Raw genomic sequence first — 22,742 nt, 5'->3', positions numbered from 1 at the left:
TAGTTCAACTTCCCCATGAACTAAATTTCATTTACAAGACATTGGAGACGTCCAGTAATGACAGTCAGCTCCCCATAGACAGGCAAATCATTTGCGTTAATTCCTACCAAACTATCTGCTCTGCTTATAGTCTGCATTCCACTCAATTGGAAACTCGGGGAAACTCCAACCAACTCTTCGGAAAAAGCAAAGGTACGGCCATTTATGTCAGAATCCCAAAAGGGAATGTGGAGGCACTCTAGACTTCAAACCACTCTGTCGTCTTTGCCTCCGTCCTGATGCTGGTAGGATTCACAAGATTGCCGAACAAACGCACGTTTGCCGCCGAACGTAAACGTCACTGGAACACTTGCAACGCCCTCTTAACAGGCTTGCCGGCCTGTTAAGGTGCCGAAGCCACTACAGATGATACAGAACACGGCGGCGCGACCTGTGTTCAACCAGCCAAAGAGGGCACATGTCACTCCGCTGCTCATCGAGCTCCACTGGTTACCTGCAGCCGCCCGCATCAAGTTCAAGTCTCTTATGCTGGCCTACAGAGTGATTGCTGGGAATGCTCCCGCCTACTTAAATGCTCACGTAAGAGCACATGTTGCTGCCCCCCGGATGCTGCGCTCGTCCAGTGAGCGTCGCCTGGCCCTGCCGGCCGTACAGCCACGGCAATCCAGGCTGTTCTCATTTGTAGTTCCACGTTGGTGGAACGAGTTGGTGGAACGAGCTGCCAAAAACGACCAGAGCGGGGACCTCCCTCTCTGTCTTTAAGAAGCACCCGAAGACCCAGCTCTTCAGTGAGCACCTCCTCTCCTAACCTACAATTACTTAGCACTACTTAGCAGTATTTATTGTTACACTGATGTCTCTGTAGCAATGTAGCTTGAATGTTATTCTCCCGTGTCGGTCGCTCTGGATAGAAGCGTCTGCTGAATGACTAAACGTAAATGTGACACGAGTTGGGCCTGCTCGCTCGAAGCCACCGATTTCCGAGGTGCGTTTGAACGCCGCATTATGACCTTTGTCTTTCCGCGAGGCCAAACACGGTACACGTTCAAGAAAACTAAATAAAATACTGGTGATCGCGCTGTTGAAATGAACAGCGGCGATGTTCGCAGAGGCGACGTGGTGGAGCCGCCACAGAAATGCGCCTCCGCTCGACCACGCGGCTGAGCACGAACGCGTTTCAGAACGCAGCCTTCGCGTTCACCAGTTACGCAACGCGGCGCTAACGGCAGAGTGGGCGGGAGCGGAGACTTGGCTGGCTGGCGCATGCGCGGTAGATTACCGGCGGGCGTAGAAGCGGTGGCCTAGCGGGGATTAGAGAGCCCACTTTCAGGTCAGATCCGTTATTCCGTGGCCGTCGGGGTCGGTAGCCGCCGTCAAGGTGTGTTGTGTGGCCCGTCGACCGTCTCGTGGCAGCGACGTTCGCGGGATATCGCAGGTGGTTTCGCCGGAGCTGGTGTTCAACGTTGTATTTCGGAGCTAAGGTAGCTATCGTTAGCGAGCCGATGTGAGCCTGCTAGCCTTCGCGTGCTAATGATAGCCCCTGCGCCAACCAGATTTTGCTAGTAAACGTTCTGTTCACAGCTTGTTTAGTCATTACAGTTATTCTCTTTCGGGCGGAATATTCTACGTAAAGTATTCCTTTGTTTACTAACCGATTTGATTAATGGCAAAATGCGATGTTATATGTGGCGTCTTGTGATTTATGATGTGTAAACAGGCTAACAAGCTAGTATCCTCTGTTCAATAGGTCTCCAAAGAGCAATAGACTGTTCCCTGTGATAGGTACTGTCAAAACTTGCAATTATAGACCTTAAAGTGTGATCTAACACTCTCCAGTAGTGCATCACAGGGACAGCGCGTTGACATAGTACTTTAACCAAATCACACCAAATGCTAATGTGTAACTCCAGGCTGCACGATGAGTCAAACTAAGGACAATGCCAGGCTCAAGAGCTACAAGAACAAGTCACTCAACACAGATGAGATGAGGAGGAGGAGGGAAGAAGAGGGACTACAACTGCGTAAACAGAAGAAGGATGAACAGGTCTGTATATGTGTGGGTGTATTTCCTAAACTGACGTTTAATTGTACATGCACCCATGTTTTACTCCTGTACTTTCCCTGTGGATGCCTGGTTCCTTTGCGGTTGGTTGTTGCTATTGTATATCGCTTGCTCTGGGTGATGCAATGAGTAGTGCGAGCGCTGTCACCTCCTTGTTTTGATTCCCGTCTCTGGCCTCGTCTGCACAGAGTTTGATGTTATTCCCAAAGGTGGATGTATGGAAATAATGATTTCTTCTTTTCCAGCTGTTCAAGAGGAGGAATGTTGCCACAGTGGATGAGGACGGCGCCGTGGAGGATGATGGGATGGCAGATAGTGGATATCTGGAGTCCCAGGCTAACAACATGGACCCGCTCACGGTCAGTAAAATGTATAACACTCAACAGAAAAAAAGGTACCTACAGTTATTTTATGTATAAATTGTTGGGTATGGACAAAATTGTTAATTATTTTCTATGTATTCTTGGGACTTTTTTCTTACCATTTCCTAATCAACTGATTTTAATAGCAAAGTCTGTGTCTGACTTCTCTCCCTAACCTTCGGTGTGTCCTGCAGGGTGGGGTGATATCGGAGGACATGACACAGATGATCTTCTCCAGTTCTCCTGAGCAGCAGCTCATTGGCACTCAGCGCTTCCGGAAGCTCCTGTCTAAAGGTAAAGAAGACCACGTTGCTTGTGTCTTACACCATAGTTTTGAACAGTGGAGACTAGGCTTGGGCGATCGTGCAAAAATCGAATCGTCCAAGATAGACGATTTTATCGGGGGGGCATAGAACGTAAGGTTATGCTGCAAAGTCGTTGTCACATTCCATTTCTGGAATAGCACATTTTCTCTCTTTTCAATTAATAAATCCTTTTTATTAAAAAATAAAATGGTAAACACTCTTTGTGACGCAGCGAAGCCCGGGAAGGCGCTTGTCAGGGCTCTCGAATTCGCCAGGGAGGCAAAATTAGGACATGTATATCAAAATCGGACTTGTTTGCGAAATTTAAAATTTAAACTTTTAATTCACCCTCACCTTATGTTGTCGCAGCCCGGTGGCAGACATCAATGAATCATTTTCCTCCAGGTTTGTTAACGTTCACTCCCATGTGCAGCTAACGTAAAGTGCAGTGACTTAAAATACTGCTGTAGAGCAGTTCTGCCGCTGATTTGCGATGAAAACGATATAAAAAATATATTCGATATTCCTGGCGCATTAAAAAAAATTTAAATTGTCAATAATGTCGTTGACGATTCAGTCAGCAATCGACTCAAACTGAGTGGAGACTTGGCGTTTGATATACTCAGATTGATGTACACTGGTTCTTCTACACAGAACCCAATCCACCCATCAATGAAGTCATCGACACTCCTGGGGTGGTGGAGCGTTTTGTGGAGTTCCTGAAAAGAAGGGAAAATTGCACGTTGCAGGTACACTTGTCGAGTGATATTGGGAACGTTTTTAGACAGTTAAATAAACTTACAATTCTCATGTTATAATGGACAGTATAGGTTAGGAACCAGAATATAACATTTTAAATAATGTCAGACCATGTACAACAACTTATGTCTGTGATATTGTTATTATTTCCAGTTTGAGGCAGCATGGGTGCTTACCAATATTGCATCGGGTACATCCAACCAGACACGGGTGGTGATCCAGGCAGGAGCTGTGCCAATTTTCATAGAAATGCTCAGCTCTGACTTCGAAGATGTACAGGAACAGGTATGGTGGATTTCTTTCTAATCCTTTTAAAATGCTTCAATTTGATTTTGTTCCCCAACTCTTCCAAGCCGCCTTTTATTTCAGTAAGATGAATCAATCTACATTTTCATCACTCGCAAGTCTATTGTGTTAAAAAGTGTATTTATTTATTTAATAATTACTTTCATGACCTAAATATTGTTGATGATAACTGCCGTCCTCCTCAGGCTGTGTGGGCCTTGGGGAACATCGCAGGAGACAGCACAGAATGCAGAGACTACGTAGTGGAGTGCAACATCCTGCCCTCCCTTGTGCAGTAAGTAGCAATAAGCAGGGGTGAACCGATTTTAAAATATGAAGTACTAAAGACACAGAGTTCAAGATGGTGAACTCCATGATCTACCACCCACAGACTGCTGGCCAAACAGAATCGTCTGACGATGATGAGGAACGCAGTGTGGGCGCTGTCAAACCTATGCAGAGGAAAGAACCCCCCTCCAGACTTCAGCAAGGTAAACTTACCTGTGATTAAACAAATCACACGTTACATTGTGTTCAGTATATTTAAGCTGCAATGGAACAACACGTTATGTTGATTTTTAGGTCAAATTTACGCATGAACATTCACTCAGGATAACATGTTTATTATAAGCAAGATTGGCAGTCTATGTTTCGCTATCTCATATATATATATATATATATATATATATATATATATATATAAAATCATTATTAACAAGGTGTCTGCAGCCCTTTAAAAGGTCTTTGAGTTTAATTTATCGGGTCTTCAGGAAAAAACTGTTTCAAAACTGGTACTGGTTAGATTTATTCCAGTACCTAATCCTTTACCTTACTATCTGATCTATAGCAAATTATTCATAGATTCATAGAATCATGTAGTTCCTCCACTATTTTACCTAATACTTACTTCTGCCCTGAATCAAATGTATTTTACTTACCTTCGTACTTTATTGAATAAGATTATTTAAAATGTTTTTTTATCAAAAAAAAAAGCGCAATCCCTGATGTGCAATGTGTCAAGATATGTGCAATACGCTTCGTACTCTGGTTCCTATTTATGGTGTTTTTTTCTATATATTCTATATTGTTTATAGTGCTTAACTTTATATTCTCTATTTTTTCTGCTGTCCCCTTTTTGCTGCTGAAACAATGTTAATTTCCCCGATGTGGGACTAATAAAGGTTTATCTTATCTCTTATCTTATCCCCACTATATCTACCCTGATCTAATCTCTCTCCAGGTGTCGCCGTGTCTGAGCGTCCTCTCTTGGCTTCTGTTCGTGAATGACACGGACATCCTGGCTGATGCATGCTGGGCACTCTCCTACCTGTCCGACGGCCCCAACGACAAAATCCAGGCCGTCATTGACTCGGGAGTCTGCCGCCGGCTGGTGGAGTTACTGCTGTGAGGCCACACTCTCTGACACACTCGCCCACCTCCATTGTTTGACTCACTTAAGGAAGTTCTAAATCCATGTTCAGATACGTTCACTGGAGATGTTTTGTAGACATGCATATTAATTTTTTCTGAGACTAATGTTCCTAGGTCCAGTTGATATTGTGATATGAGACTAGATATTGTCTGGGAGATATAGATAGATAGATAGATATACACACACACACCGATCAGCCATATTAAACATTACAACCACCACTAATAACCACTTATATTACAGTATGTAGTTCCCCCTTGTGCCACCAAAACAGCTCTGACCCGTGGAGGCATGGACTCCACAAGACCTCTGAAGGTGTCCTGTGGTATCTGGCACCAAGACGTTAGCAGCAGATCCTTTAAGTCCGTGAAGTTGCGAGGTGGGGCCCCCATGGATCGGGTTGTTGTTCCAGCACATCCCACAGATGTTCGATCGGATCAACCCTAACCCCGACCATCCACATGATGTAGAAGAAAACATGATTAATTAGACCAGGCCACCTTCTTCCATTGTTCCATGATCCAGTTCTGACGCTCATGTGTCCTTTGTAGGAGCTTTCAGCGGTGGACAGCCCCATGCACAGCAAGCTGTGATGCACTGTGTCTTCTGACACCTTTCTATCACAGCAGTATTAACTTTTTCACCAAATTATGCTACAGTAGACAGGCTAGACATCACTCCCCACACGCATCAACCCACGCGCATCAATGAGCCATGAGCGCCCATGACCCTGTCGCCGGTTCACCGGTTGTCCTTTCTTGGACCACTTTTGGTAGGTACTAACCACTGCATACTGGGAACACCCCACTAGACCTGCTGTTTTGGAGATGCTCTGACCCAGTCGTCAAGCCATCACAATTTGGCCCTTGTCAAAGTTGCTCAGATCCTTACGCTTGCCCATTTTTCCTGCTTCCAACACATCAACTTCAAGAACTGACTGTTCACTTGCTGGCTTATATATCCCACCCCTTGACAGGTGCCATTGGAACGAGATGAGCAATGTTATTCACTTCAACTGTCAGTGGATTTAATGTTGTGATTGATCGGTGTAGTTGTATAGGCTGCATTACAGTAGAGTAATAGAAGGTTTCGTAACATGCTTCTAATCTTTTTTTAGATGTTCAACTTGAGTTAACCGTTTATTTTTTATTTTTTTGTGTGTTCTAGGCACTCTGACTATAAGGTGGTCTCCCCTGCGCTACGAGCTGTGGGAAACATCGTTACAGGAGACGATCTACAGACACAGGTAATGTAACAGTGTGTTTTAAAAAGTGCTTAATAAATAAAGCCTTACTTAGTTAATGAACTTAATAATAGACTTGGGCAGGGCTGAAAAAGTATATGTTGGCAGTTTCCCTCCAATATGTTGCATAGCTAAAATGTTTCTTAAGAAAACCTTCACGTTTATTCAAGAAAGAGTCATTCATTCAAACACACAGGGTGTACCAGTAATACCACCGCCATTGATCACTAAGCAGCTTGATGGTCAAAGTGCCTTGCTAAAGGGTCCCTAAACATTTAGAGGTGGAATGAGCATCTGTCATGTTATCTCAGTCATTCATTTGTTTATGTATGTTCAATAAGACTGCAGTGACTACATGTCATTGATTAATTGAATTTGACTTACCCCCGGTGTGCCTGGTTCTGCTGTCCAGGTGATCCTGAACTGCTCCGCCCTGCAGTCTCTGCTCCACCTCCTCAGCAACCCCAAGGAGTCCATCAAGAAGGAAGCCTGCTGGACCATCTCCAACATCACGGCAGGGAACCGGGCACAGATACAGGTACGAACGGTTCAACGTGTTGTGTCGTGGATGTGAAGATGGCTTTCCCGTGCTCAAGTCGGTCGGGACTCTCTCCGCGCAGATGGTGATGGATGCAGGACTGCTGCCCCCCCTCATCACCATCCTGCAAGTGGCGGAGTTTCGCACGCGGAAGGAGGCGGCCTGGGCCATCACCAACGCCACTTCGGGAGGCTCCGCCGAGCAGATCAGGTGCAGATTTGTGCATTATGCGATACCCTGAAACCTACGCGCGGTAATTTTCAGTAATTTTGCCAGTCGGTGTACTTATGCACGTGTGTGTTACTTGTATTATCCTGCAGGCACCTGGTGGAGCTCGGCTGCATCAGACCACTCTGTGACCTGCTGACACTGAAGGACTCGAAGATCGTGCAGGTGGCTCTGAACGGCCTCGAAAACATCCTGCGCCTGGGAGAGTTAGAGGCCAAGAGGGGCGGAGGCCTCAACCCCTACTGTGCACTGATCGAGGAGGCGTACGGTCAGTACATGCACGCATACTAATTCATACAATGTTGATTAATTGTATCGGACGAGAATTCTTTCTTTCGTCTCAATGCCTCTTCATCAAACCTTGTTTCGTCGCCCCCTAGTAATCCTTTGATGAATTGCAGGGGGTCCGCAGCAAAATCATTATTTTATATGTAGTTTTACATGTATTAATATAGATTTTTTTAAAAACTCCACTTATGATGGTGATGCCACTGTTGGTGAGTTTCATTTAAATGTTAAACCACACGGTTGTTTGTGATAGACATACAGGGGAGATCCTCAGCGAGAGCCTAGTCTTCCGGGAGGGGCTTGCCATCAAAAAGTTTGGGAACCGCTACATTTAATAGTTAAAACTGGTTTCCCGCAACCTCTGTTTTGATGCTCGCTGAGGTATTTTTTTTTTTTTTACACTCCGCTCCAGGCATGGACAAGCTGGAGTTCCTGCAGGGCCACGAGAACCAGGAGATCTACCAGAAGGCCTTCGACCTAAACGAGCGCTACTTCAGCCCCGACGACGAGGACCCGGCCCTGGCCCCGGCCGTCGACCTGCAGCAGCAGCAGTTCCTCTTCCAGCAGTGCGAGGCCCCGATGGAGGGCTTCCAGCTATAATGCATACCCCCTTCCCCCTCCTCCTCTGTGCTCCACCTTCATCCTCACCCCAGCCAGCCCTGCTCCTCCTCTTTCTGTCGCACTCACTACCATTCTTAGAGAGATTGTTCTAATCTTTATCATGATAATCAAGTGTAATACTACAGGGGCACACGTGTGTGTGTGTGTGTGTGTGTGGGTGCGTGCAATGTGGGTCGAGTTCTGCGGTCTTGTCAAGCCAGCGTCCCCCTCCAGGAAGACACCCACCTGAACATGCCCTGTTTTTTTTTATTTTTTATTTTGGGTTTTTTTCTCCCCCATCCCCCAGTGTCCACATGTCCAGATGATCCCGTCTCTCTCTCTCTCTTTCTCTCTCGATAACGGCCGCGCTGCTTGTCTGATTGAACTGCATTAATGACTCTTTCTAAGACAGTCAAACATGGACGTGAGAAGAATTTGAATTATCTCATCTAAACACTGGACTTGACCGTGAGACAGTGACCACACAAGCTCCTGTGGTCACTGGACTGATTCACCTGCGGTCCACACAATGTGGCCTGCCCCCCTCCCTCCCCGCCGCCGCCCCCCCCTCCAGGACTGAACTGACTTCCACTGAAGGCACTTATAGGACTCTAAAAACGGAGGTGACTCCCCCTTCCTCCTTGCGTCGGCCATTTGTTGGCTACGGACAGACAAATTAGGAATTGACTGTTTCGAGCTTGTTAAAGTGAATAACGAGGCTGCTCGTGCGTCCTCTTGGATCCCATATTATGCATTCCTTCATCCAGGGGCAGCGTTGTCCATTTAAACAGACTACAGCCCCCTCTCCCCCCTTTTGGGCTGTCTCCTGCCTCTGCTAGGACGTGCATAATCCCGTGGAATTTGGAGTCTTCCCTCGCACTGATACAAATGAACAGACTTGGACAAGACAAAGAGACTTATTTAACCGCGGAGCCTGTCGCACAGCAGACCACCGGGAAGTTGCATTTTAATCTTAACCATAATTCCATTTCATTTTCAGCACTTTAGTTTGGGACTGACGCCTGCTCATAGAGATGTCTTTACGTTCGTTCTTTGATCGCTCGATGATGTCGACACGTCCTTTCCCTCCTCAGGAAGCGAGGCGCGAAGAAGCACGGTCGATGTTCCCAGTCCCCTTCTGGTATGACCCAGGATTGCGATGCACCTCACCGTTTCCCTTTTCTCAAAACTGGATTGAGAATATTGAGGATTGAAACCGCTAACAGAGTAGTTGCAGTCTGAAGTTTGTTCCGTCGATCAAAGCTCTGAGATTTAACCCTGACAAAGTCCAATCACAATTGCCTCAAAATTGTGGTTTGGCTTTGATAAATCTAAAACAGTGACTTGCCAATCGTACATTTGGGGTAAATTCACTAGTTTGATCAAGCTTAATTATTGACTCACAAAAACCTGTTTGTATGTTTTGAAATGTTGGAAAAAAAAACAATATTCTATTTCAAAAGCTTCAGGGTAGAATCTATCATGTTGATGGTGCCATAATACTTTTCCCCCCATATCCAGTTGGGTGAAGAATGATAAAACAAAACTCCAGAATAAACTTGAATCTACTGGTGATTACATTACGGAACAAAGCGGAATGATTGTTAACTCCTTTATTTTTTCAAAACCTGCAAAAGATGACCAGTTCTACATGTTCATTACTGCCATTGTATTGAGTTTGTGTAACTGTTCTCTATTATGCCATTTGCATAAAAGCTGTTTCATTAACTACTGTTTGAATTAGATTTGTTGTAAATCACGTTGGTTGTCATCCTGGTGTTGCAAACGGTTGAAGGATTCAGTCGCCTACTAAAAGTTATTTCAGGTAAGCGCCTAATTCAGGAGTCTGAACAGAGGAGGACTCACCCCAAGTGTTAAATCAAGACTATTCCAGAAACAACGTTATGGGGCTACCAAGAATTAAACAAAAGGAAACAGTTGATTGCCCTTTTTTATTAGATCAAATACAAATACAAGTATGCATGGTGAAATTGGTATGTAGCGGTACCTTCCATTTAAAAACAACACTGTGTACCTTGCTGTAAAAGGTTGAATTGGTGCGTCTTGGGCACCTGGTTTCTATATGAGTGCCAAAACCAAAGCTATTTGGTTCAATTTCTAATTGACCAATGTGTTTAAGCACTTAAATAATTCTACAATTGTTTTACCTAGGTATTTTATGGATATCTGGTATTTTGCTTTCAACCAACACAGAACAAAAAGCTACATTACAGTTTACCATCACATTTTGGTGTTACGTTTCAAGAGTTTTTCCTGCCTAAATGTTGATGGGCCCCTGCCCGTAGGTAATTTAGGGAGAACTCATTTTGAACATAACCAATTTATTCATTTCACATCAAATGTCAGCACTAAAACAACTAAAATATATCAAAATACTTTTCAAATCTGGGTATTGGGAAGTAAGCCCAAGTGAGGGAGAGGTATAAAGTATTCTGTGTAAAGGTGCAGTAGAGAAACTGTTGCGTCCTAAGATCTAACCAGAATCTGGCTTCAAATTAAAGCAAAAAATATATAAATCAGCCTGAACGACCCAGGAGCATTACAAACCTATTTTCAGACCGAGGAATCCTGTTTTCTTTCTCCCTGTTGACCCTCGAAACCTAAATAGGATCTATACATGGGTTCTGAATGCTTCGACCAACTATATAGGAAAGGTTGCCGGCGCAGAATGAGAGACGGGTTGAAACTTGTGTTTCGGAAAGGTCAGGTCGTCGACGAGGGATGAAAACCGCTGAGTTCCAATGCACGAGTTGTTATGAAGTGCTGTCTACAGGTACCTCTAGCTGGCTACAGCGGATCCCACCCAGCGCCCCGCTCCACCGGGGGAATTTGATTTCACTGAGCCTTGGACGTGGCAGCGGTGTCTTCTCTCTCCTTTTGCCACTCCTCTCTCCATCTAACTTTCTTCTCCATGTTCTGTTCACTAAGAGACTCGTGCCTGCCGGTGGCCTGGACCAGAGATGAGGGGGAAAAAAAAAAGTTTTATACAGGAGGCAAATTTCTACCAAAAATAGACTCCACACCATAACCCTGAACTGACAGAATTTAAAATGTATAGGAGCCTGTACTCATACATATTTATTCATAAACGTCATTATGTATTTTAATTGTTTTGAATGATTTGCAACTCAAGAGTTGAGAGGGGATTGTAAAATTGATTTTAAGTTTTCATTTACAGATCATGGTTTATGCATTTATGGCGCGTACTTTATGGTAGTTTTTATGGAAATATACCTCCAGTCCATATGCACCCGACAACCCCAAAAAAGTATAAAAAAAAAAAAAAAAGGTAAAATCCACTAGACATTTAATATACAGCCATAATGTTGAAAGATGCCTCACCCTAATTCTACCACATAAGACATTTTCAAACAAAGGAATGGGATGTACCCCCCATGAAAGATGGGTCCCCGGAAAATCAGTAGAAAAACCCACATGGTGACTTACCCGTTTGCCCAAGAACACCATCAACAAGCAGGCCCCTATTGTGGCGCCCATCATCCCATAACAGGCTTTCACTCTCATTTTATTTCTAGCAGCGTCGATCATTTCAAACCTAGAAAACAGACACAAATATAAACATTACACACATATTTACTTAAAGTGTTTTGTGATATTATGATCTAGTTATAATTCTAAATGTATAAACGTTATATAAATATTATGATTATGTTATAACATAGAATGTGGTCGGTGTGTGGTCTGTAGTCATGATAATCTGCTTAGTCCTTCCCTGACGTCTGGAGCCAGACACGTTACCCACAGCTCCTGACGAGAGGCCTCGTTTCAACTCCAAATATCCCAGAACACCAGACCCTCCTTGAAACCTGACTTAACCAATTAGCCGACTCGATACTTCAAATGCGGCTTAACTCAATAACTTCGACAGCCAGTCAGATCAGTCCGCAGGGAGCTCTGGAAGAAACAAGCAGAGAGCGACTACTTACGAGACAAACTGCGGTATCTGCTCTGCAGTCTTGAATCGTCCGGACCAGACCAAAATCTTTCTATCCAGGTTTGATGGTCTGTAGCCGGGGAGCCGGAATGCAGCGCGTTCTGCTGTGAGAAACAAGCGGTCACCTTAACTGACAAACTTAGATAAAAAAAAAAAACAGATTTGAAAATGTCTATTGACATCCAAATCCAGTGTTTAACTTTGATACCACACCCTGTGCCCCTGTGAGCAGGTTACCCAGGCAGTGACAAAGCACTTCTAAATGAACACTGTATTAAAAAATATTTGAGTTCAGGAGAGCGTAAACAGAAAAGAAAAATATGTATGAAGTAGTAAATACATGTGCACAGCGGTGGATAGAGTACTGGAAAGCCTTGAGTAAAAGTTATTCTGGTAAAAATGAAAGTCACTCATTTGAACACTACTTTAGTAGTAGTCTTTAAAGTAGCTGATATTAAAAGGTACTTAAGTATCAAAAGCAAATTCTGTGGATAAAAGAAGCCAGACTTTCTTTCTGCTCAGAGCTTATTATGACATTTCCTTTTCTCTGATTATATTCTGGTTGCCAACATTTCCAGTAAGCTTAAAAGGCACTTATTTCATTAATGGCTGGGATACACCAAAAGAAAAAAAAAACAAAAAAAAACCACTTCAACACCTAAAAAGCAGCCCAATTCCGTGGTTAAATCCCAGACCTGGCAACTCAGAACACAGGGTCTAGTGTTTGTGTAAACCCAGCTTGCTGCTGATATGACCCTTGGCTCCCAAATGCCATGGACACACTACACGACTCTCAAAGTTGTCGTGTTTCCATTACTCCGTGTAATGAGTGACCCACTGTTGCCGATCAGTCATGTAGTGTGAAACCACAACGACTTCTAGATTCCCCACCAGAAGACAGAAAGTTGTGTAGTGTGAACAGTACAGCGATCTGACGACAAAATGTTTCCATGGCATTGCATCATAGTTTTCCTCAGATTTTATTTTGTAGTAAAGAAACAAAAGGTGTTCAGGGGAAATTGCCGGAGTAAAAGTATACTACTTGCTGCTAAATGTAGCTAAGTTAAAGTCGACAGAAATATAATAACTCAAGTAAAATACAGATATTGCCATAAAATACTTAGCAGTAACAGTAACAAAGTATTTTTACTTGGTTAATTTACACCACTGCATGTGCATGATTGAACTACGGTTATGATGTAGGATGATTTAGAAATGATACATACAACTTTCCATATTTAAATACATACATGTACATGGGTCCATGATTTTTAATGTAAAGAAGCAAAGAAGTTGTTCACACTTCTATGCATGAGTGTGTACAAAACAATATTCTGTTTTATCTTCTGTTTCTTTCATGCTCAGATCACCCACCTGGTGCAGCAGAGGGTGCAGGCGGAGACTCCATTTTGACATTTTCAGGTTTATTGCACATCCTTCTCCGGCTTCCTGTCTCCACAAGATGCCTGCGCCACTGACCTGCGGAGACAACGTGAAGAGAATGTGGGATCTGGAAATGCAAAGGGAGACAAACTGATTCCTCGCACAGCGGTCGAAACACAGCTGCTTGGTGGAACCGGAATACAGTGACATATGCAACGAGGGCATGCTGTTGAAATGGAAACGTTGCGCTTTTTGGATCTGTTTAAATACAACACGTTATTACTTAGGTTGGTTATGTCAAATCGTGAAAACACAAACACAACAGGCTCAAGTGAGTACAGCAGTCTTTATTTACAAAATAAGTCAATTCACAAATTAGTTATTGCTGGTAAATAAGAAAGTTTTGTGTGGTGCCTCATTTCACTGAATTTCATTCCAATCACAGAATAAGAAAGCAGGGTGGCTCGTTGGTTTGGAAGTGTTTACTGTTAAAGTCGGGAAAGCACCAATAAAAAGAGCAGTTACAGTTATTTCCTTGGTTTTTTTTTTTTATTATCTTTATTACTTCCCTGCTTTCATTTTCACTTCCTTGGGTGGGACGGGTGCGACATGGATTGCGTCAACGAGAAACGTCCCAACGCAGGAAGTGCCCGAACGCTCGGAGGCAACCACAATACCGTGAAGTTAACGCTTCAAGTACGGCGAATTACAAACAAATTCATTCCGTGAAAGCTGTGTTTATTTGACAGAAAGTGCCAACAAGCTCCGGTAAACAAAAACACAAACAAACAAACAAACAAAAAAAATACTCCAACTGGTCGCATAGCACAGTGTGCCCAAAATAACACAATAAACTGAGGTTACGAACCTATGACGCTGGCGACGGCGGTTCGGGATTTTAGAACATTCATGGTCGTTGTTGGTAAGTTTTAATACATTTATGACTTTACTCGTCCCAAAATGTAAAAGCGCTGGATGCTGGAGGGTAGACGCCGCGCTTGTTGCTGAAAGTCACGTACCCGATGGGCGCCGCCACAGTTTACGGGCGCACAACAGAAGGCAGGACCCCTGGCACACGAACGAGGAGCCGTCCGATTGCGCCCGATGAAAATACAAATACAAACTACAAATGACACCAAGTGCAAATCATACAAAATACTAATGATACAGCGCATTCACCAGCTTTCAATGTTCCTATGGATTTATAACTTATATTTACCGGCTGGGTTCAAAGGCACTATAACAGCGGGTGCAGCAAAAGTACCTTAAAATAAACCGTTTCTCATCAATATCGTTAAAAAAAATATATACATACATATATATTTTTTTCAAATATTATTAAAAAGAAAAAAATAACTTTGAGCATTACAGTCAGGCATATTTTGCTGCGACAGAGGACCTTGCGATGCAGCATGGCGGCGCCCGGTGGAACTTTAAACTGTGAGGACTTCTCAATGTTCCAGGTAACGTCGACGCGTGGGACATCTGGGCGGCGAACCCGGTGGCGTTGTCCCCGTCCCGGGTGATCATACCAAGGGGGTGACCCCCCCCCCCCGGCACCCACCGTGCACTCGGAGTTCGTGTATTCGCGTTTTTAATAACATCCACGGGACCAGGAGTCACGTAACCTACGCTGGATGATAGCTTAAAAAAAACAAAAAAACAAAACAGGACATATTCTCAAATCATTTGTTGTTTTCTGCTTTAAATGTCGAATTGTTGAAACAAAGTTTAGTGGTTTATTGTTTATTTTAAGTTTGGAATTTATTGCCATTTATTTATATTTGAAACTTTTTAACATTTTTGTGTAGGGCCACGTTTTATTTATTTTTATTTTTTATAACTTTACTGTGATTGCCTGTTGGTAATAGGTCTATCTATCTATCTATCTATCTATCTATCTATCTATCTATCTATCTATCTACAGGTGTATCTGTCTATCTACAGGTGTATCTCTGTCTATCTATAGGTGTATCTATCTACGGGTGTATCTGTCTATCTACAGGTGTATCTCTGTCTATCTAGAGGTGTATACATCTACAGGTGTAGCTATCTATCTATGGGTGTATCTATCTATCTATCTACCTACCTGTCTGTCTGTCCGTCTATCTGTCTGTCTATCTATCTATCTATCTATCTATCTATCTATCTACAGGTGTCTGTCCATCTATATATCTATCTTTATTTATCTACAGGTCTGTCTGTCTGTCTATGGGTGTATCTATCTATTTTCTACTGGTGTATCTACAACTGGATTCATGAAAGCAACAGGCGTGTTGAAACCCCCTGTTTCATAAATCCAGTCATTGCAGATGAATCTGGGGAGTTTGTCTCTCCCTCTTATGTTGCAGTTATTTTAGTTTATAATGTGAGTGCATTACATTATATTATAAATATGAAAAAGCGCTCATCCCCTCGGTCCAATGAGTCGGCAGAGTCGAGGAGGACAAGGATGTTTATTTTACTTAAATTGCATCACTATAGCAGTTCAATCATCGGCCACAGGTGGCAGCGGGTTGTGTGTTTCCGTGAGCAGTTGAACACACTCCTCTCTGCATCTGTGCACTTGCCAGGAGGTGCTTAAGGTGATGCGCACCATTGATGACCGCATCGTGCATTCCCTAAACACCACCGTTCCCACAGTCTCCTTCTCAGGCAAAGTGGATGCCAAACAGACATGTAAACAACTCTATGAATCGGTGAGTATAACATACCATTTATGTGTGGAAGGATACTTATGTGCACTTTTCACCTGGACTGGATCAGACAGACACATGTGACAACAAGTAAATGGCTTTTGTTTTGGCCCATTAGCTTCCAAGATTATGTTGCCATGCCGTGGCTATCGCTTTCATTTCTCCCGTGAAGAAACTGCCAGTGGTTCTGAGTTGAATAAAGCAAGACTGACTTGACCAAAGTTCAAATCAGTTTTGTCACTGCAAATGCCGAATTGTTATCTATATATTAGGAGTCCCAAGTTCTGTAAATCATACACCTCTTTCATTTTATCACCAGTATCTTACTTTCAACTGGTTCTGAATGCAGCTGCGATTCTACATCTGCATTACCCCCGTTCTGCCTCCCCTGCTATAGCATCCATTAGATATACAATACAAGCTGTCCGTTTCATCTTAAAACCCTGCATTGAAGATCACATCACTTTGATCCTGTGCTTTTAAAATCAGAACTAATCAGATAATGATATGTTTAGACTAAACTGAAGGCAATCAGGCTTTTACTATTTAAATACAGCACTGCAGAATCGCCTACCCTTTGATACCACTGAAGTCTGGTCTGTCGAGGGTCTAAAGTAAATATTTAAATGTCATTCAAAATAAGTATTTAATTTGCTTGTTTTGCTTTTTTATGTTTACTTATTAGGTACTTATTCACAACCATGTAGATTATTGATACATAATGTATGATATATGTGATATGATATACAGTATATATGATATATGATGTAGTGCTTTCACTGGAAAGCACAGACTGTGACCATAGTTATGTAAGAACCGTTTTCTTGTTTTGTTTGTTTGTTTGTTATTTTCCTGTACATCCTACAGATGATGGAGGCTCATCTAAGCAGAGACAAAGCTATCAAGGCATGTATAGCCCAGACCTCTGAGGTGGTGATTCATCTGCGAGAAGATAGGGCGAAGGACAACAACAATCTTGCACTAATCAAACAGCTCAGGAAGGAGCAGACCAAGGTGATTCCTTCTACTGAGACTTGGGGCGTCACAGACCACAAAGTGACTTTTTATCGGATTTTATGGCTCTTAAGTGATGACTTGTTAGTATTTATTTTTTCACGGGGTAGAAATTAAACTCAAATTAATATTCTGGCATTACCTCTGGGTGTGAATTTTTCGTAGACCATAAATCAAATGCCTAATGTAATTAATTATCTTCTGTTCCCTACAGCTAAAGCTCATGCAGTCGGAGTTAAATGTTGAAGAGGTCGTCAATGACCGAAGCCTGAAGGTAAGAAAGAAAAAAAAAAAAAAAGTTATCAGGGCACAATTTTTGAGTGTCCTCAAAATACAATAAACCTATGATCACCCATATAAGTACAAAAAAATCTTTCAGTGCCTTTGGTTCCATTTGCTCCGCTGATATTTTCAACACAGGTTTTCAGTGAAAGGTGCCGAATCCACTACACGCCTCCGAAGGTGATAACTTGAGTTTGGTCTTGGTTGTCCAGAGGATTACCTCAAGACTGGAGCCAAGTCTGTGAGCCGCCGCCGCCGCCGCCGCCGCTTCCAGACTCCAGGCTGTTTGCCTTCTGGACAGCTCAGACCCCCTCTGCCGCCATAGCTGTACTATGTTGTCACCGTTGTGCTGTGTCACATCGTAACCACAGGACCACACCTATGGAAGAGTCAACTCTTTCTTTTTTTTTCTGACAATGTATTAAAAAAAGTAATTACCAAAAAAAAAAAAAAAAAATTAAATGTTTTCCAATGACCCTTGGTTTTCTGTGGTCTGAAACCAGAAATGTATATTTATCTTTTTCCAAAGATATTTTTTAGTTGACCAACATTTTTACAATACAACGCTGACTGGTACACTCATCTGCATGTGATAGGGTGAGGTGACTCACTTCCAGTATTCCACTGTTTGCTGTTTGGTGAAATGATTTCGAAATCACAGTCATCAGTCTGGAGGAGAGTTCGGACAGTTCCTCCATAGATGATTTTCTCTACACTAACCTTTTTTTTTTTTTTTTTTTTTTTTTTTATGCCATTCACGCGTATGTGGTTGTGAGCGTCAGCCATCGCATGATGCTGACCGGAGGAGAATTACCGCCATGAACTGCAGCACTGCAAACTGAGCCAAAGAATATTAGGATCTAACACACGAAACAATGCATTCATTTGTGTGAGTTACTGTTTAATGCAGTTGACCAATGGTGAACTTTATTGAAGGAGGACTTTGTACAGTATGGACCCTGCTGTCCAGGATCACTTTGTCTTTAGTTTCTGGCCCTATTGTAGATTCCCACGTGTAGATTTAATGATTACTTAAGAGATGGCACGCCCTGCTATTCTCTCAGAAATGGCAAAGTAAAAAAGAGGAACCTACAGGTTAGTACATCATACAGTGCGTGTTCTCTCACATCCTAATGCCCTCAATGAGGTGGCAACACAGGATTAGAAAAAGTAAGCACAGAGCATGCAGAAGTGAATCATTTGTCTGCCTCTACCATTAAATGGAAATGAGGAATTGTCCTCGTTTCCATTTAATGGTATTTTTATATGTATTTGACAAATAACCTCTTGAATTTCTTCCTTTCTGGTTTACGTTGTTGTTCTATACTAAACCAATTTGTGCTTCGGCAGTTTTTTAAACATGGTGCGGCACACATGGGACGAACCATTCAAATAAATTAACCTAACCAGTAAAGGATAGTCTGAGGTCAAGACAGTCTATTTAAATCAAATTTTGAACCGCAATAGTTTCAAAAATCGATATTCAGAGTTAGTTTCAAAACATACGGTCTCGTCAACAAGGAAGATGTCTCTTGATTGTGTCCTCAAGAGTGGGAGCTGAGGTGAAGTATCTCTGGGGGCTGGAATAGAAACTATGGGAGACCTTCGAGCTGCTACATGAACACAAGGGACAAGATGTTGAAACGGATCAAACTTGGGTCAATAAGTTTTCCATAATGGCTTGTTCCACAATTCCCACCTACATACTAAAGAGGCTAGTCTTAAGGGAGCTGGGCCATGCCCAATGAGTCATCTGTCAGGAATTCAAGAGTGTTGTAAGTTTCACAAAAATGTCTGTGAAAGTAAACTTGTTTTTTTTTCTGTTTTGTTAGCACCATGAAAGTTAATCCAGTTTTGTAACTCAGTGGCATGTTTGACATTGCTGGTTTAACAAAGTGTGTACCAGGATCCAGGGCGTCAGTAACCCTGCCTCCCTGAACAGCATCTTTAAGGTGCAGTGTGAAGAACTTACAGAACGGACCTGGCAGAAGTTCAATATAATAATTCATAATAATGTTTTTATTAGTGTATAATCCCATTAAAATAAGAATTGGGTTTGTTACCTTAGAATGAGGCATTCTTATCTACGTAGGGAGCGGGTACGTTTCACGGAGGCTGCCATGTTGCACCGCCATGGGTTGCGATCTGCAACCTCACCGCTAGATGTGACTAAATTCTACACACTGCACCTTTAATGCACGATTGGCCCCAAATCATGGAGCATTAACTTATCAACTTTGTGGGGACTAATTGACCAACAGGTCAACTCTGAAATCGATCATGAAAATCAATTGACCAGGTGACAAAGGAACATGAAACTGAAGAGACAAGCCTGAGCGAGATTTTACTTGTCTGATCTTGTTGACTAATGAAAATGACCAACAAAGCAACAATGCAATCAGCATCATCCAATATAAACAAATGTACAGTGTATAATCTACAGGCTTATGAATGGCCTAACACTCTCTATGGTGGCATATTCATGAAACGATTTTGACATTTTTTTTTTTATACATTTGATTTTCTTTATAATGGATGATATGTATGCTGTTGAAGGATGAATGATCAAGATGCAATGTTGTATTTTATCATTCATTTTATTAAAATTTTGCCATTGACTTTAACAGGATTGAAAAACTTATTTTTTCCTCATGTGCAAAAAAAAAGTAATATATATATATATCCCAAACATATAAAATTACATTTTGAAGATCACGCTGCAGCCAATAGGCACTTTAGTTTCCCTCCACAAATGTGATCTTAGTTTAAATATTCCAGGGGGTCATCATGGGTCTTGGCCTCCTGCAGAGTGTGCAGCATCACCTCTCCCCCGTTGCAGGGCAGGGGCTTGAAGACACGCAGGTGGATGTGGTCGTCCCCTCCCACATGGACCTTCAGAATGAAAAACAAGGGGCATGCATATATATATATATATATGATATGATATTACACATGACGTCTAATGAGCAGTTCTGAGGTGTTTGCCCATGGGCGGACTACCTTGATGAAGTAGTTTGTTCCAGCAACCACCTGGGTCTTGAAAGTCTTTGCTTTGAAAACCTCATAGGTCTTGTTTGTTCTTTCCTCCACGTCACCTTTAACCTGAGAATTGACAACACAAGAGCAGATTACTTAAAAGGCTTTTTTCTTGTTGTGGTTGTTTTTAAATTTTTTTTTTTTTTTTTTTTTTTTTTAAATCAACAGAAGAGAAAGATCAGTGTTTCCATCTTCTTTGTGTTTTTCTTTTTTATGAGTAACGTTTAAAACCTCGAGGGGGGGGGGGGGGGGGTAGTTCGCTTTATTTACTGTTGTGGTATTTTATTTGTATTTATTCATTTTTTTTTATGGAGAAAAAAAAAAAAGCACTTGGCAGAAGTTCAATGCTTCCATTTTCCCCACTTTTTTATTTAAGAATCACACGCTGTTAAATATAACCTTTTTTTTTTTTTTTTTTTAAATAGAAAAATATAAAGTTAAAGGGAACCCCCCCCCCCCCCGTTTTCTGGGTGTATGAAACTGTGTTACCGGGCTAGCATCACTAGGCCATGATGAACCAGCTCCGGGAAGACTCACCGCGAGGCAAATGTTCTGGATCTCCTCGGTGGCAGCTTGGGCCGCGCCGACTCCTCCGCACATAGACGACATGGCGCTTGCTTGGTGCAGAACGGACGACGGCGACGCAAAGGTCGGTTGAGCTCGGGTTCCGCGGTCAGGGCGCGACGCGACACTGACGGCGCAGGGGTTTTCGAGTCACTGCAGCCGGAGGTCCGGGTCACGTGACTGGCTGGTTTTTTTTTTGGAACGTACCGTTGCCGTAGGGGTTTCGGTTTGAATAAACCGTGGTACAAACGAAGACACAGCGAAGAAAAATCCAGGCGTAATCGCGCAAGCGGCTGTTCGTGGTGTGAATTGTGGTGAGGTCGAATCACGAAGACGTTTATTTCAGAGACAATGTTATTATTCGGAGGTCTGGGCCACCGAGCGCGGTGTGGGAACCCCCCGCATCATCAACCCGGAATAGGACCGCGACGAGTTGGGCGGACTGGACCGCCGCCGCCGCAAGCACAGAGGAGCGTTTCTCAAGCGGGGCTGCTCCGCGAAGGAAAGTGAAGTGGTTTGGTTAATAATGTTCAAAACAAGACAAAACACATACAGTGCATTATAAGTGTACTCCGTTACTCTGCTGAAAGATCTTAGAGCAGGGGCGTCAAACCCATTTTAGCTCAGGCGCCACATGGAGGAAAATCTGTTCTCAAGTGGGCCGGACCAGTAAAATCATGGCATAAAAACGACAACTTCGGATTGTTTTCTTTGTTTTGCTCCAAAAAGAACTTAAGGCTTCGTCTCTGTGTATCTACAAAGCCATTAAACTTTAAGTCACAGCCTATCTGGGATTGAACAACATACATAAATAAATAAATAAAACAACTCTTTTATGTATGAAATACGTCATTTGTCATTTCCACATATTAATCCTGTGCCAACTCAACAAACCATACAAACCGAGGTAGAAACTATTCAAGAGGGTTGATTTATTCCCTGCCTTGTCGGCTACGCTATTTATTGATAGAAAAATAAAAGCTGCGCAATGCATGAACAATTTCAACAAACCAAACTTATGAGCTGAAGTGACTGACATTATTACAGTAAATCGCACACCGTTCATTTTCTTTACATTTCCACAGAAGACAATCATTTTCACAGAACTATATCAGGGTGCAGTATCTCATGCAGCATTTTAAGCGGGGTTTCATCAATATCAGGCGTCACATCCTGAATGGTTGCCAATTTCAGGATGTTACTCAAGTGCTTGTTTGTGAGCCTTGAGCGCAGCTTTGTTTTATTGATGCCCATTACAGAGAAAACTTGCTCACAAAGATATGTGGTTTCAAACATGCACAACACATTTGCAGCAAGGGCTGTCAAGTTGGGGTAACGTGGCAAGAGATACTGATAAAATGTGTCATTTTGTTCAAGTTATTCAAGTGCTCTGTAACATCCACCATAAATGCAAGGTCCCGCATCCATTCTGGTGACTGAAATTCTAACACTGGTTTGCCCTTTTTTTTTTTTTTTTTCTTCCATGAACTGTTCAATTTCCTATCGTAATTCAAAGAAACGCCTCAGCACAACCATCTTACCTCAGTGTGGTATGGCAGCCCATAATTGTGGTCTTTCTCTCTGAGAAGGCTGTCAAACTGACGGTGATTCAGGCCTCTGGGTCGGATGAAATGAACAGTTCGGACGACCACTTTCATGACGTTATCCATCTTTAATGCCTTGCAACAC

The 22,742-nt window shown here is 42.7% G+C and overlaps 4 protein-coding genes across 6 annotated transcripts; 2 read left to right on the top strand and 2 right to left on the bottom strand.

Moving 5' to 3' along the window:
* The first annotated feature begins 1,288 nt into the window (after positions 1–1,288).
* On the top strand, positions 1,289–9,817 carry kpna1 (karyopherin alpha 1 (importin alpha 5)). 2 transcript variants are annotated; one of them, XM_080020599.1, is made up of 14 exons: positions 1,289–1,481; positions 1,911–2,044; positions 2,308–2,421; positions 2,619–2,718; positions 3,384–3,478; positions 3,642–3,773; positions 3,980–4,068; positions 4,165–4,264; positions 5,014–5,177; positions 6,373–6,451; positions 6,861–6,986; positions 7,069–7,196; positions 7,307–7,482; positions 7,915–9,817. In XM_080020599.1, exons 2-14 carry the CDS (start codon positions 1,919–1,921, stop codon positions 8,100–8,102), a joined length of 1,617 nt encoding a protein of 538 aa, XP_079876725.1. In that variant the 5' UTR covers positions 1,289–1,481; positions 1,911–1,918; the 3' UTR covers positions 8,103–9,817. The 2 variants fall into 2 exon arrangements, with proteins under 2 accessions (XP_079876725.1, XP_079876726.1); XM_080020600.1 differs by having other exon boundaries at positions 1,294–1,330.
* A 218-nt stretch (positions 9,818–10,035) lies between these two features.
* On the bottom strand, positions 10,036–14,522 carry fam162a (family with sequence similarity 162 member A). 2 transcript variants are annotated; one of them, XM_080020232.1, is made up of 5 exons: positions 14,330–14,522; positions 13,453–13,557; positions 12,071–12,179; positions 11,571–11,679; positions 10,036–11,072 (listed from the first exon to the last, which is right to left on the bottom strand). In XM_080020232.1, the coding sequence occupies exons 1-5, from the start codon at positions 14,370–14,372 to the stop codon at positions 10,959–10,961; spliced, it is 480 nt and encodes a 159-aa protein (XP_079876358.1). In that variant the 5' UTR covers positions 14,373–14,522; the 3' UTR covers positions 10,036–10,958. The 2 variants fall into 2 exon arrangements, with proteins under 2 accessions (XP_079876358.1, XP_079876357.1); XM_080020231.1 differs by having other exon boundaries at positions 12,071–12,182; positions 14,330–14,521.
* A 336-nt stretch (positions 14,523–14,858) lies between these two features.
* mix23 (mitochondrial matrix import factor 23) lies at positions 14,859–17,929 on the top strand. Its single transcript, XM_080020579.1, has 5 exons — positions 14,859–14,924; positions 16,035–16,160; positions 17,025–17,171; positions 17,386–17,445; positions 17,592–17,929. Exons 1-5 carry the CDS (start codon positions 14,874–14,876, stop codon positions 17,643–17,645), a joined length of 438 nt encoding a protein of 145 aa, XP_079876705.1. The 5' UTR covers positions 14,859–14,873; the 3' UTR covers positions 17,646–17,929.
* Positions 17,930–20,031: 2,102 nt separating this feature from the next.
* LOC307244722 (cystatin-B-like) lies at positions 20,032–21,581 on the bottom strand. Its single transcript, XM_080020001.1, has 3 exons — positions 21,027–21,581; positions 20,454–20,555; positions 20,032–20,345 (listed from the first exon to the last, which is right to left on the bottom strand). The coding sequence occupies exons 1-3, from the start codon at positions 21,096–21,098 to the stop codon at positions 20,214–20,216; spliced, it is 306 nt and encodes a 101-aa protein (XP_079876127.1). The 5' UTR covers positions 21,099–21,581; the 3' UTR covers positions 20,032–20,213.
* Positions 21,582–22,742: the final 1,161 nt, after the last annotated feature.

Source organism: Zeus faber (genome assembly GCF_960531495.2).
Source record: "Zeus faber genome assembly, chromosome: 19".
NCBI classification, from domain to species: domain Eukaryota; kingdom Metazoa; phylum Chordata; class Actinopteri; order Zeiformes; family Zeidae; genus Zeus; species Zeus faber.
Note: the sequence above shows the minus strand (reverse complement) of the source record. Positions and strands in the feature narration are given on the sequence as shown.

Bases quoted from the DNA above. Each gene is read 5' to 3' on its own strand.
- kpna1 (XM_080020599.1), top strand. From the start codon at position 1,919: ATGAGTCAAACTAAGGACAATGCCAGGCTCAAGAGCTACAAGAACAAG. The intron at 3,774-3,979 runs GTATGGTGGATT...CGTCCTCCTCAG, and splicing joins TCGAAGATGTACAGGAACAG to GCTGTGTGGGCCTTGGGGAA. The intron at 5,178-6,372 runs GTGAGGCCACAC...TGTGTGTTCTAG, and splicing joins CGGCTGGTGGAGTTACTGCT to GCACTCTGACTATAAGGTGG.
- fam162a (XM_080020231.1), bottom strand. From the start codon at position 14,372: ATGAATGTTCTAAAATCCCGAACCGCCGTCGCCAGCGTCATAG. The intron at 13,558-14,329 runs GTTCGTAACCTC...TTGTCTCCGCAG, and splicing joins CGCCGTCGCCAGCGTCATAG to GTCAGTGGCGCAGGCATCTT. The intron at 11,073-11,570 runs GTAAGTCACCAT...TCTCTGGTCCAG, and splicing joins TGGTGTTCTTGGGCAAACGG to GCCACCGGCAGGCACGAGTC.
- mix23 (XM_080020579.1), top strand. From the start codon at position 14,874: ATGGCGGCGCCCGGTGGAACTTTAAACTGTGAGGACTTCTCAATGTTC. The intron at 14,925-16,034 runs GTAACGTCGACG...TGCACTTGCCAG, and splicing joins AGGACTTCTCAATGTTCCAG to GAGGTGCTTAAGGTGATGCG. The intron at 16,161-17,024 runs GTGAGTATAACA...TACATCCTACAG, and splicing joins GTAAACAACTCTATGAATCG to ATGATGGAGGCTCATCTAAG.
- LOC307244722 (XM_080020001.1), bottom strand. From the start codon at position 21,098: ATGTCGTCTATGTGCGGAGGAGTCGGCGCGGCCCAAGCTGCCACCGAG. The intron at 20,556-21,026 runs GTGAGTCTTCCC...GTCAATTCTCAG, and splicing joins TCCAGAACATTTGCCTCGCG to GTTAAAGGTGACGTGGAGGA. The intron at 20,346-20,453 runs GTAGTCCGCCCA...TTCATTCTGAAG, and splicing joins GAACAAACTACTTCATCAAG to GTCCATGTGGGAGGGGACGA.